Consider the following 13302-nt stretch of genomic DNA (forward strand, 5'->3'; position numbering starts at 1 on the left):
CACTACTGCTTGCGCTTTAGCCGAGCAACAACAAGCCACTTGTTCCTCTCCCCGTGGTCCTCCCTCCCTCCGTCTCGCTCAGACGCCCACTCCCTCCGCCTCGCCTCGGCATCCATTTCATAGATATCGTCAATCTCCAGGCCTTCTTCCACGACTGTCACAAAGAACGGCGCCATCATGGCCCGCCCGGTATGGAAGCCTGCTATCACGAACACCCGTGCCCGCGGATCTGGCGACAAAAAGTGCACCATCGACTTTGCCAGGCTGCGGTGCTCATGAGGCATCCAGAGGCAGTCTGCTGCCAAGATTCTGCTAAAGCCGCCAGCATTGGCCACTGCAAACGCAGAGTCCACGTCTCCCCACAGATGACCTTGGACCGAGACCTTGGACCTCAGCTTTTCCGGAACGTTTCTCTTCACGTTCTGCTCGATGTTCTCCAGGATCTCCGGGGCTGGGTAATCCGAGATGACGACCTGCGTTGAAACCGTCACATTGTTAGCATAGGTCCTCCAATGGAATACTGCAGGAAAAAAAAGAGGCAGCACTCACTTCTTCCGCACCGACGAGCGTGCTCACGATTCCCGCGAGCCCCACACCTATGATGCTCAAAAAGACGATGCCATCAGCGCTCCCGGCCCATTTACGAAAGGGAGAGAAAAAAAGATGATCCCCAGAACGGGCAGAAGAAGAAGAAGAAATCCGCCACCATTCACGCCTCACGACAGGATGCACTCATAATATTTTCACCCACCTGCCCCGAGCTCCAAGACCCTCTCCCCCTCGACCCGCCAACACCCCTCCTCACCCTCATCAACCCACCACTCCTTCTCCCCGCCATCCAACCGCCACTCCACCCCCGCCAACTCCTTTTCCTTCTCCTTCTCCCTCCTCCCCCCCTCTCCACCCCGTCGTCCACCCCCACCATCAACCGCCGCCTCCGCCGCCTCCGCCTCCCCCACCGCCTCTTCCCCCTCCGCCCCCGGCCTCCCCCCACACAGCTCCCCCATCAAAACCCCCGCGTTCCACAGGTAGTGCGCAAACTTGGTGCGCTCCGCCTCGCCGCGCGGGTCCGCCACGCCCAGCTCGACGCCGCGGTCCAGCCGCCGCGACAGGTACGTGATGAGGCAGCCGGGGTCGCCGTGCTGGTTGCGCAGGTCGTCGGTGAAGATGGCGCCGAGCGCCGACGCGAAGACGTCTTCCGGGTCTTCTTGTTGGTCTTGTTCTTCGTCTGATTTGGTGGTGCGGCGGGGCGTGATGCGGAGGAGGTTGGGGAGCATGGTTGGTGGTGTTGGTGGTGGTGGTTTTTTTTTTTTTCTTTGATGGTTCGGGGCGGGAGCGGGAGCGGGGGTGGATGGTTTTTGGTGGTGGCGGTGCCGTTATTTTTTTTTTGGTGTGTGTTTGTGAGGCGTGAGGTTCGGACGGGGGGGTTGTTTGGCTTTCGTTTCTCGTGTGTGCGTGTGTGACGCACGCTGGCGGGAGGTGGCGTGGCGTTGCGTTCTCTTTGGTTTGCGGTCGATTGTGTGTTGAGATTGGACGACGAGCTGGAAAGGTAGGTGAGTCAGTACCGCGATGCTGCTGCTTGCTTCCGGTGGTAGCGGCGTGGTTGGATCCAGTAAAGGCCACGGCTGGAAGTCCGTAGTGACGACGGCGGCGGCGGTGATGCGGCGGCGGCGGACGCCTTGTGAGAAATAAGGCGGTGTGTTGGACCAGGATCCGTCTCGCTGCCGAATCACCGCCTGACCGGGGATCCACACGGTCTCGCAATCGCGAAGGGGCCAAATATTTACAGAGAAGGGCCAGCCCGCCGAAGAGAAGGTGCGATGAAGGTGTCGTGCGGAAAGCCAAGACTATTTTGTGAGTGCCCCGCGTCATGGCCGCGGAGCTCTTCCGCCATGCGCGGCGCCAAGCCACCGCTCCATGTCCGCTCTGCCCGCATCTCCGCTCTCAGCTCACATTAGGTATGACCGTCACAAGTAGTCCAAGGATTGGAGAACCTTATATTCGACGCGATCGCCTCGCTTATTCTCGCAACATCTATCTGTGCTTCCCTACTTTCACGCCTTGGCTGTGCTCGAGAAAAAAAAACCCACCCCCCTATTCAAACATGATGACTGCCACCCCGGCCCTGGCAGCACCGTGTTGTCAATGCAAGGCAGAAATCCGTAGTATCCACCGTCTATCGTCCCGACCCCATTCCCGACCCAGAACACGACCCTACCCCTCTCGGGCTCCTTGTGTCTATATGTCGCGGTAGCGACCCCCATTTGGCACCTCCGTCTCAACCATCTCCAGCCCGCTCAAACTCGGGTACCTCTTGCTGAAATTCGCCTCCCAGTCTTCGGTGTTGATGCCCAAGCCATTGTCCAGGCCCGTGGCGCCTTCAGCCGGACGGCCTCCGCGCGAGGGGGGCTTCTGGTGTTGGGGCGATGGAGGGAAGTTGTTCGAATTAGGAGACTCAAACTGCCCACCCGTGCGCAACGCCTTTGGCTTCGGTGGCGCTGGAGGCGGCTTGTTCCCCTGCGGCAACGACGGGGAGCCGGAAGCCGTGGATGCTGGCGGTTGGCCTGTCGAAGAAGACTGTTGGGGCCGCGCAGGTCGATACGTCAGCTCTGACTGTGGCGCTCCGGACGGAAGGGAAGGCAGCTTCTTGGCGACAGGCGGTGGTGGCTTCCCCTTCTCCGCCGCCGACTCTGTGTAACGGCCATAGCCCTCCGCAGTCCGCTTCTTCGGGGAAGTCTGTGTGTTGTCCTGCAGCAAATTCTTGACACGGTCTTGAATCGTCGAAGCTTTCGAAGGACCACCGCCGCCAGGCTTGCCCTTGCCGCCTTCACCCTGTTCTTCAATACGCTTGCGATATTCAGCAGCTGCCTCCGCCACGCGCTTCTCCTCTTGCGATAGTCTCCGGCGCTCGAGCTCCCGACGAACTTCAGCGGGCAGGTCTTGTGTCTCATCAATGGCAGTCTCGTCGTCGCTTCGCTCTCCCGTGACCTCAGAGCCTGCAATCGGCGTGAGTTGCTGATTGTTCATGTCAATGTCGGGGCTAGGCGTGCGTTGTTGCTCTCGTCGGTCCGTGTTGTTTTCGAATCGACGGAAGGCGTCTCCGAACTTTCCGGCAAGGATGTTCTTAGTATTGGACAGCGAAGGCAGGCTGGATCTCTTGGAGTGCCTGCTTGCGTTGCTGCCCGTGCGGCGATGCACGCTCTTTCTAGACCCATCATCGCCTTCCAACGCTCGCAGGAAATCAACGTTTGACGCGATGTTCATCTCTTCTAACTCAGCATCTATCGCAGGAGCAGATTTCACCCTGTTGAGCTCCGATTCCGTGTCAATCAGGTTAGTGACTCTGTCACCCTTCCGTGAGGCCTCGCGATCACGCAAGAAATCCAAGTTGGATTCCACGTGCACACTCGAAGGCCTCGCTCTCGAATTGGCTGACTTCGATCGGCTGATGGGATCCGTGAGATCCATGCCCGACGGCCTCGATCCTTCCAAGGAAGGCCTGGATGATGCAGGCGACTGTGGAAGCTGTAAAGTCGCTGTCTGTGACTTGGATCGATGCATGTCCAGATAATTGGGGCGATGTGGCGCAGGCGGGCCCGGCTCGGGCTTCAGTAGTGATGGTGTCGAGCGTCGGTCGTCTTCCGAGGTCCTCGGCTGGCTCATCGCTCTGGTATGGCTTGACTGTTGCGGTACCCGCCAAATAGGACGTTGGCTGACCTCTGGATACTTGGGAGGCTCGTACTTTGCAGGCTCAGGCTTTAGAGCCGGTGAAGCAGGAGGCGAGGTCTGGATACCAGTAGAGATCATTGAAGGGCGCTGCGGCTGGGGCTGGTGGATCTGAGAGCCTTGGGTTGGCCTAGCCTCTGACCTTAGACTCGGAGACATGGCCTGAGCTGATCTCAACGAATCTGACCTGGCTGGTATCGCAGGAGAAGCTGCCGATGTTGGCGGATCCCTCTTCGGCTGGTGATGACTCGGAATTGCAAACGCCTCCTCCGCCAACGCTTCCGCGACGCGCTTTTGAACGGCCTCTGCCTTGGGTTCCACAGGGGAGTCGCTGGAAAACTGAAACTTCCCGCCCCGGTCATGAAGCAGCGAGAACTCGTCCAGGGACGGAAATCTTTGGGCCAATTCGTCGGCGGCGGCGGCCCTCACGGGCGCCGAGTTAGAATCCAAAGCCGCGAAAGGGTCGTTTGCACCACCCGTACCTCTCATAGGAGAGGGACTGTGGTGAGCCGCAGTGCTTTGCTGAGCCGGCGCGGTTGGCCTTCCACGCCGCATGGGTTTGATATCTGGCAGAACTTGAACCTGTTGCACAGGCGCAGCCTTGGAAATTCCGATTGTGGGCCCCGGAGATGGACCGTTGGGATCAGGCGACGGGAGCTGTTGGTTCTTGCGTGTCTCGGATTGAGTCCTATTGGTGTATATCTGCGCATGGTCAGTTTGCAGTCTCGAAGCGGTGGCGGAGAACCCACGTCTTTTATAGGGCAATCCCTGTTGCGCATGGCGCAAACCTCCTTAACCACCAGGTAGATGTTGGGTCGCTGCTGCGGGTGTTCCTTCAACATCCATGCTGTCCAAAAATATTAGCAAGACACGAGAGTACGGTGCTGGGAAAGCATCTACCTATCAGTGTCTTTAAACGGTCTGAGAAAGGAGGGTAATGCGGGAATTTGTAGCTCGCATTCAGAATCGCCATTTGCCCCTGCTCCTCGAACGGCGTCGTGTAATAGCAGAGCTTGTACAGGAGGACGCCCAGCGCCCAGATGTCGCTCTTCTCATCGATGGGCAGCCTCCTGTAGACGTCTACCATTTCCGGACTCCGGTACTGCATTGTGGTATGCCGCTGGATGTCATCCTCGATCAAGCGCCCCTCGGCGGCGTTTGTGGCAGCCGGGCGCGGGGGCGCGGTGGAGCCGAAATCGCAGAGCTTGTATACCCGTGATCCGCCCTCGGTGTTTATCAAGACGTTCTCGACCTTGAGGTCGCGATGCAGCAGCGGGGGCTTCAGGTAGTGCATGCAGGCAACCCCCTCGGCGACGTCGGAGAAGATGTGCAGGATCTCGGGCTCGGTCAAGCGATGCTGGAGGCGGGTGTTCATGAAATCGATCAGACCGCCGCCGGCGCAAAACTCCATGAGCAGGAAGACCTCGTAACCCCCTCCCTTGAGCTGCGAGGCGTGCGAGTCAATGTAGGTGACGATCTTGCGGTGCCCCTTGAGCTTCTTCATGGTCTCGACCTCGGTGCGCATGTTCGCCAGCGCGTCCTTGTCCGGCACGGCGACGCGCTTGAGGACCGCGGTGTCATGTCCCCCCGCCTTGTTGGGCACCTTGACGACGTAGACATGGGCGAAGCCGCCTTCGGACAGGTATTTCTCGATGACGACGCGGTGGCCGCCGACCTGCACCTTGGTGCCGGAGGCGAAGGTGCCGGGCGGGGCATTGTGGTGGACGGCGTGGTGGGGAGCGTGGAAGGCGCCAGGGCGGGCTACGGTCGAGGGGTGGTATTGAGACGTCATTGGGACGGCGGTGATTTGCCCGGCGGCAAGAGGGAAGGGCCAGGCAGATCAGCGCGGAGACATAGGGCGGCAGCGGTCCGGGGAGAGGGCTGTCGCGGGCAACACAGCTGCAGCGCCGCGAGGGTTGGCTTGGGAGCTGGGTGTTGCGTCCGGGACTGAGGCGGCAGGGCAGCCACTGGAGGTGCTTGGGAACCGTTGGATCTCGGCGACGATCGCCCGCTCGAGGACCAGCAGCACGCCCAAGCCCGTCCGCACCCAATCAGCCTTGGCCACTGAAAAGGGGCTCCGGCCACAGGAGCGGGTGCGCAGGCAACATGGCCCGGCAGCGGGACGACTGCTTGACACTTGACCGACAGACAGACCGCCCTTGGGGAGATCTGGTCGGCGTGCCGCTGCAGCTGGTGCGGCGCGGGCCCGTCATGCGCTGCGCCGCCCGCCATTCGCAGCGCCCAGCTGCGCATGCTGCGCATGCCACCGCCTAACACAGTACGACCTGCCCCGCTGCCGCCCGCACGCTGGCCGCGCAGTGGAGACGCCCACCGGGTCACTCGGTCACTCGTCCACGCCGCCACACGTGCCCGGCATCGCCATCCGACAGCTGCGCCGCCGCGACACCGCTGGGACCCGGCAGCCGGCGCCGGTGCTAAGCCCTACTGTCGCTCCTACCCTTGTGCGGCGTGCAGCGGCCATCGACTGCCGCAGCGCCTGGGGCCCAGGGAGCAGCTTTCGCGCGCCCGACGTGAGACAGCTCCGCATTCCGCCTCCTGTGTCTGTGTCTGACAGCGCATACCTCGACACGCTCGCGCGCTGCGTCCGAACGGACCCAACCGCGGCGCGTCTGGACAGTGCTGTGGTGGTCTGTTGTCTGTTGCAGGAGCTTGCATGGGGGCAGCTCGAAACCAAACAGACATGCACGGCTAGGGTCCAGCAGTCGGAGCCCGGAGACATTACCACAAACAGCAATCCAGCAGTGCGTGGCATCGAATGCAGCACACAACGCTCTCGTGCAAGTGGTGCAGAAGGATGCTGCCGTTCCTGCAGGCAATCGCGCGTTTGTCTGTGGGGAAACGGCAAAGAGTGCGGAGATCAGAGGCTCCAGCCCGCCATGGATCTGGCTGGCAGGCAGATGAGAAGTTTACGACGCAAGGTCGGCGCGGGTGATACGAAACCAGCCTGTGTATAACGCACGGAGGCAGCTCCCGCTCCATTGCTCGTCAATGGCGCCGGAAGAGGCAACTTTCAAGTCAAGCACTAGGTTCCTCTCCGCCGCTGCAGAACTCGGGCTGGGGGCGGCGGCTGACGTATTGTGGAGGCTTTGCTTTTCCCTTCTACTATGAGCGATGACGACGAGGGCGAAGCGCACACCGCAGATAAAAGCAATAAAGCAAGTTTGGGAGTGCGTCGGAGGAAGCTCGTACGAGGCAGGGCAGCTAGAAGGCGCGGAGATATGTGCTAGAAGACGAGGCTATCGTGGAGCGGCGACGGATCGAGACGAGCGGCGTTGGGCGCCCAGAACGCCACGCTGGGCAAGCGCGGCAGGACTGAAGGAGTGTAATGTGACGACGAGAGCGAGGCCGGCCGCGGGCCTCAGAGGGCGGGCAGCGGGCAGCGGGCAGCGGGCGGGTGAGTTGTCGCGCGCGATCACCTGCCACCTGCTCTGGCCCAGGGCGACCGGATCGAGGTTGCTTTGCTCGGCGCCTGCGCAGCGCCAGTCGGAGCCCAGAGTCAGCGTCGCGGGGATCCCAGCACCATCCAGCCCGCTCAACACCTCTCCTGCGCCTGCAGGACCCGCCCAGCGCAGCCCGTCACTGCCCTCGCAGCTCCCGCGCCGCTCGATTCCATCGTCCACGCCGCCAGGAAACGCCCGTCTGCCCGCCGTTCCCGACCGTGCACGGCCTCGCAGCTAGCGCAGTCCCTGCCACGCCTCAGCCTATGTCACTGGTCCTTCGCGCGTCGCCGTAGACGCTGCATAATAGCCTCCTCCTACCCTCCCCTCCAAACCACTCCCTCCCCTCCGGTCACCGCCCGCAGGCTCCTCCTCCGCAGCAAAGCCCGCCCTCTGCCCTTCGCCGCCGACCACCGCCGCCACACCTGATCCCCTCGCTCCCGCCTGGTCGGGCCTACCCGTCCGAGATCGCCTGCGCTCCCCGGAGAGCACCACTCTGCATCCACACATACCTCCTTCCCACGAGATCACGGCGTGCTCGGTCGCACGCAACCGCCACCCTGGAATCGTTCGCAAGCACTCCGTCCAGCTCGACCCCCACCGGCGGGCGGGCGACTCCCTTGTTCGCGTCCCTCCACCCTGACTCTGGCGCCGCTACCCCCCCACGCGCCCACACAATGACCCGTTCTCGCCGGCAAGAGCGCCTCTCTGGCGGCCGCGCGAGCTCCGAGTCCTCGGCTTCGACGTCGCCCGAGCGCTGCCCCGACGACGACAACGACTCCTTCATGTTGCAGCCCAACGATTCCCAGTCGTCCATCGCTCCTTCCACCTCCGAGGAAGAGACGTATGCCCGCGAGATGGAGGAGAGGTGTCGCCTCTCACCCATCAGCCGGCTTCCCGCTGAGCTCATGATCTCCATATTCGCCAAGCTCTCGTCGCCCGCCGACCTGAAGTCAAGTATGCTCGTATCCAAGGACTGGGCGCGGAATAGTGTAGGCCTGCTGTGGCACCGCCCACAGACCAACAAATGGCCGAGCGTGCACATAGTGGTTCAGGCCGTCAGAAAGGTGGATAGCTATTTTGACTACCAGACTCTGGTCAAGAGACTCAATCTCTCAACCCTCGGTGTCGAGGTCAGCGACGGCACTCTGCAGCCCTTTTCGAGCTGCAAGAGAGTTGAGCGCCTGACTCTGACCAAGTGTGTCAAGCTCACGGACCTCAGTCTTGAGGCCATGTTGGAAGGCAACCGTAGCCTTCTGGCCCTAGATGTAACCGAGTTGGAAAATCTCACGGACCGGACCATGTTCGCCCTCGCGAAGAACTGCTTGAAGCTCCAGGGCCTGAACATCAGCGGATGCAGGAAGATCAGCGATGAGTCTCTGGAAGCCGTTGCTCGGAGCTGCAGGAATGTGAAGAGGGTAAGCTTTTCCATTGCCGTTTGCGGTGACTTGCACTAACCATGCCGGGCAGCTCAAATTCAACCACTGCGCCCAGATCACCGACAACGCTGTCATGGCGTTTGCCAACAACTGCCGCTACATCCTGGAGATAGACCTGGAAAACTGCCGGAACCTGGAAGATGCCTCGGTCACGGCCCTGATTAGAGAGGGCAAACATCTCCGAGAGCTCCGCCTTGCGCACTGCACCCGCATCACGGACCACGCCTTCCTCAACTTGCCGCCGGATTCCACATACGAGAGCCTCCGCATCCTCGATCTAACAGATTGTGGGGAGCTCAACGACGTCGGCGTCCAGAAGATCATTGCGGCCGCCCCACGTTTGCGTAACCTTGTCCTGGCCAAATGCCGTCAGATCACCGACCGTGCCGTCGCGGCGATCACGAAGCTTGGCAAGAACCTCCACTACATCCACCTCGGCCATTGTTCGCGGATTACCGACACTGGTGTTCAGCAATTGATTCGAATGTGCACGCGCATCCGCTACATTGATCTCGCCTGCTGTCAAAATCTGACGGACAAGTCTGTCGAACAACTGTCAACCCTCACCAAGCTCAAACGGATTGGCCTGGTCAAGTGCGGCAACATCACCGACAAGAGCATCACCGCACTTGCCAGACAAAGGCACCAAGGGGCAAATGGACAGGCAGTCCCGTGCTCGCTTGAGCGTGTGCATCTCAGCTACTGCACGCTCCTGACGCTCAATGTAATATGCCCCGTGCATGAAGTCGTAGGATTCTGCTAACGTTTCATGTGCAGGGGATTCATGCTCTGCTCAACAACTGCCCTCGCTTGACCCACTTGAGTTTGACAGGGGTGCAGGCATTCCTGCGCGAGGATCTCTTGGTGTTCTGCCGTGAGGCTCCACCGGGTATGTCCATTTCCACGCGCGTCAATCGTTGCCAATGCTGATCGTTTCTGTAGAATTCAACGAGCACCAACGTGACGTCTTCTGTGTGTTCTCAGGCAACGGAGTTGCTCGGCTGCGCGACCATCTTAACCAGGAAGAGACGAACCCGACATACGAGACTGACGGTACCATGTACGACGATGGTGACGATGCCGACATGGTTGTCAATGTCAATGTGCACCAGCAAGTGACGGCAATGATGGGTGCAACCGCCATTGGCGAAGAGATGGACGAAGACTTTGGCGACGGCAGCGAAGTGCTCGGCTGAAAGTTTCTCCTCTCTTTTCCTTCCAATCGTTGTTGTATTGCTCTGCGACGCATTTGTATCGCGCGCACCTCGTTTGGGCGAAGCCGTCCATTGGAAGGTTTCTCTTTTGTGCGAAGAAGCTCGTCGCTTATGTCTTCGGATTGGCAGCAGTCTACTCGAGCGGTCTGAACGACCTAGAAAAAGACTGGGAGTTGGTGGTTACGGAACAGGCATGCAAAGTCCAAGGCCTTGTTTTCATTTTCGGCAATTGCATCAGCGGGTTTTTTTGTTAAGCGCTCAGCATCTCATCTTCCACTAGCACTGATATCAGGATTCCCTCTATCTCCCTGGCGGACTGTGCCTACCCGCCCTTCACTTTTCTCCTTTGATCACGAAATACCCCCCCGACTCACAACAGTCACGGCCGGAACCTAGGAATCTCTTCGACTACTTTTTTTTTAGGAGTTTGAGCAGCTATAGCTGTGGGATTGCGTCGTGCCAGGAGAGCACATGGGATTAGACGCACGGTCTGGGAAACACTAAGTTATTGGAGCAAATGGGTTACTGCAACACTCGAAGCGCTGGAGGGCCACAAGCACCACTTTTCGTGTCATCTGAGGGCATACCAGCCAGTATCATCTTTTTTCTTTTCTTTTTGGCTCGTGGCACACTGTCCGCCTCGTCCAATTGTCCGTTTACTAAGAATCTTTCCATTCTCCTCTCGAGGTTTTCTTTTTCTCTCCTCGTCTGAACAGGCCGGCTATTCTTGTAGTTTTAGAAAACACGGGGTTCTCGGTCGGACCACAGTTTTAAAACGTATCTATGCGATAACAATGTTTCCTTCTGAACAAGCAGTCCCGAAACGGAAAATGTGTCTAGATATATGGAAGGTGCTTCATAACTTACGACTCACCTCTCTGTCTAGCACAACGGATGCTTTATGGACATGGATATATATATACACCTCTCGCTTTTTCCCTCCATACGACGCACCACCCCAAACCAACCAATCCCCAAGTCATCTTTTTTCCATCCACCAATATTCCCGCCTCGCCCACCCGACTCAACCAAAAAAAAACACCAATTGGACCGAACTTCAAGCCCTCGGCGGCGGCACGGGCACCCTGCCGCGGCCGAAGGCCAGGGCGGCCCAGCCGCCGATCAGGCACAGGCCGCCGAGCGGGGTGACGGGGCCGAGGGCGCGGAAGCGGGCGGGGTCGAGGACGAGCAGGTAGATGGACCCGGAGAACATGGCGACGCCCGCCGTGAGCAGCGCCATGGCCAGCTTGTTCTGCGGCGCCGCGACCGAGGCGAGGAGGATGACGCCAGAGTGGACGAGCTGGTTTTTTGTTGTTGTTTTTCATCAGTGATTTGCTTTTTTGGCTTTTTGTTTTTGGGGGAGTGAGATGGTACTACTGTGTATGTACATGTGTGTACGTACCTGGTAGTGGGCGGCCGTGTTCCAGCTCGCGATGCGCTGCGGGTCGGCGATGCGGGATTTCAGGCCGTGGGCGCCGAATGCGCCGAAGGCGACGCTGGCGGCGCCGTAGAGCGAGCCGATGGTCCAGAAGATGCCGGGCATGGTGGTGAGGAAGGTGTCGGCCGTCGTGGTGGTGGTGGCTGGGTCGCGGCGGCGGATGAGGAGGGCTTCTTCGGCAATCGAGTCGGTGCTCGGTTCGGCGGAGGATTGGATCGAGGGCGGGAAGGTTTGGTAGGACGGGGACATGGGCTGGTGGTGGTGGCGGGCTACTGGTGGTGCGGGCGGAGCTTACGGGGAGCTTGGAGGTGGGTTGGTGCGGCGGGCCATGGGAGCTCTGGCCTCTCGGACGTCGGGATGACGCGAGACCTCCGAGAGCGCATCAACCGAACTTGGAGCAAATTATAGAGTGAATCGTTTTGGATATTGGAAACAATAGTAAACAGTTCGCTTGCATGAAGAGCTGAATACGTTTGAATAGTCTGTTCAATCAGACGCCTAGCATCAATCCAGAGGATCAGCACCAATAAGGCATACAGCAAACTTGCTGCTTGCTGCTCTCTTTGTGCCGCGCCTTTGCTTGCGGTAGCTGCAAAATCCCGGCGTACTCGAGACTCGTTTTGTCTGTAGGGGAAACAGTGGTTCAAAACGCCGTACAGAAAATCTGCCACCAAAATCAAAAGGGAAAGAAAAAAGCAAATGGCAAAAGTTCAACCAAGAAGTTCAAAGAACGTAAAGGGTAAATGGAGAGAGTTAGGGTAGAATCTGCTCACAACGTCAACTGTCCCAGTGAATGAATGCTCTGCAACAAGAACACGTTCGCCAAAGTCGGACATCGTGAAGGCAATTTACTTTTGCTCTTGAAACACTAGCAATTTTTTTGTTTCGATATCGCCGTGGCCTGTAGACACCGTCCAATCAGCCTCTGTGGGTATGGAATTGGTCCAAAGTGCCAAGCTCTAAGCACTCTAACACGGTTGACAGCGTAGGGAGGCCAGAATTTTTGTCTATGCATACCCCGAGAATATTCAACTTGTTGCGACATTTCCTCGAGGTACTCGATCTAGGGATCCGAAGTTCGAGGCATAACTTGGTGACATCCTTCTCGAAAGCATCGGCCCAGTTGGCGGCGAGCGATTTGTTGCAGCTGAGGTTTGTTTCATGGTCACAAGTCTGTCCATGGTCTGACAAATTCGCACTGTCTTCCACCTTGAACCGGATAAGACTCAGTAGTGCGGATGGCCATATGTGGAGACCAGTCGTAGCCACAACCATCAAGAAATTCGGCGCAGTGGATGAGACTAGTGGGTCGTTTTGCGAAGCATTCGAAGATGCTCCCCAACTGTAGGAGCGGAAACTCATTTCAACGAAACTCGACCTTGACAAAGCCATTCCACAAAAGTGCAAACGAAAGCTGGCATGATCATGTCGGAGCACATGATAAGCCTACGGTTACACATGGCGGGGTGCCTCCTGCGCCGAACAAATGAATTACATTCTCCATTAGCAAAAGTTTCATGGCGGAACACATTTTGACACCGCTGAGACCGGCATGTCGATGACTTGGAGACAGGTGGTGTCGCCAGTCAATGTCAGAACTTAGAGTTTCATTCATTCATTCTTTCGTTTCAAGGCGAGGAAGAGGGAGAGGGAGGGAGATGGAAAGAGAAAAACGTTACTGTTTCATGAGAAGGATGTGTTGCACTCATTTTGCTCGATGATTCTGCCATAACCAATGTGAAATTAGTAGAAGACAAACCCTGTACATGAGCTGGAGCACCTTTGCGCTATCATATAATACCTCGCCTCTGACTTCCCCTTGGGCTACTCCATCGCACTTTACGCATGTGAATCTCACGCAAATGACCGTTTCTAATCCGATTAGAAAGCCCTTCTTATCGTCAATTTTTACAACCAGCCAGCAGCCCCCAAAGCAATATGATAGTGGTAAAGTCCCCTTATGTTGTCATCATGGCGTCAGGTTGTAAGCGAAGGGAACCGAAATAGCAGAATAATAGACCGCCGCC

General features: G+C 58.3%; 4 protein-coding genes across 4 annotated transcripts; 1 reads left to right on the top strand and 3 right to left on the bottom strand.

The window, feature by feature from the left end:
* Nucleotides 1–2: 2 nt before the first annotated feature.
* BKCO1_1200036 (nicotinamide n-methyltransferase) lies at nucleotides 3–1277 on the bottom strand (the record flags this gene model as incomplete). The annotated part of the gene is made up of 3 exons (XM_020270707.1): nucleotides 3–473; nucleotides 550–596; nucleotides 752–1277. 3 exons carry the CDS (start codon nucleotides 1275–1277, stop codon nucleotides 3–5), a joined length of 1044 nt encoding a protein of 347 aa, XP_020132579.1.
* A 961-nt stretch (nucleotides 1278–2238) lies between these two features.
* Nucleotides 2239–5518, bottom strand: BKCO1_1200037 (serine threonine protein; the record flags this gene model as incomplete). The annotated part of the gene is made up of 3 exons (XM_020270708.1): nucleotides 2239–4428; nucleotides 4476–4573; nucleotides 4627–5518. The coding sequence occupies 3 exons, from the start codon at nucleotides 5516–5518 to the stop codon at nucleotides 2239–2241; spliced, it is 3180 nt and encodes a 1059-aa protein (XP_020132578.1).
* A 2343-nt stretch (nucleotides 5519–7861) lies between these two features.
* Nucleotides 7862–9819, top strand: BKCO1_1200038 (ubiquitin ligase complex f-box protein grr1; the record flags this gene model as incomplete). Its single annotated transcript, XM_020270709.1, has 4 exons — nucleotides 7862–8602; nucleotides 8655–9347; nucleotides 9401–9512; nucleotides 9566–9819. The coding sequence occupies 4 exons, from the start codon at nucleotides 7862–7864 to the stop codon at nucleotides 9817–9819; spliced, it is 1800 nt and encodes a 599-aa protein (XP_020132575.1).
* A 1075-nt stretch (nucleotides 9820–10894) lies between these two features.
* Nucleotides 10895–11524, bottom strand: BKCO1_1200039 (uncharacterized protein; the record flags this gene model as incomplete). The annotated part of the gene is made up of 2 exons (XM_020270710.1): nucleotides 10895–11137; nucleotides 11240–11524. 2 exons carry the CDS (start codon nucleotides 11522–11524, stop codon nucleotides 10895–10897), a joined length of 528 nt encoding a protein of 175 aa, XP_020132574.1.
* Between the last annotated feature and the right edge of the window lie 1778 nt (nucleotides 11525–13302).

This window comes from Diplodia corticola (genome assembly GCF_001883845.1).
Source record: "Diplodia corticola strain CBS 112549 chromosome Unknown scaffold12, whole genome shotgun sequence".
In the NCBI taxonomy this organism is placed as follows: Eukaryota; Fungi; Ascomycota; class Dothideomycetes; order Botryosphaeriales; family Botryosphaeriaceae; genus Diplodia; species Diplodia corticola.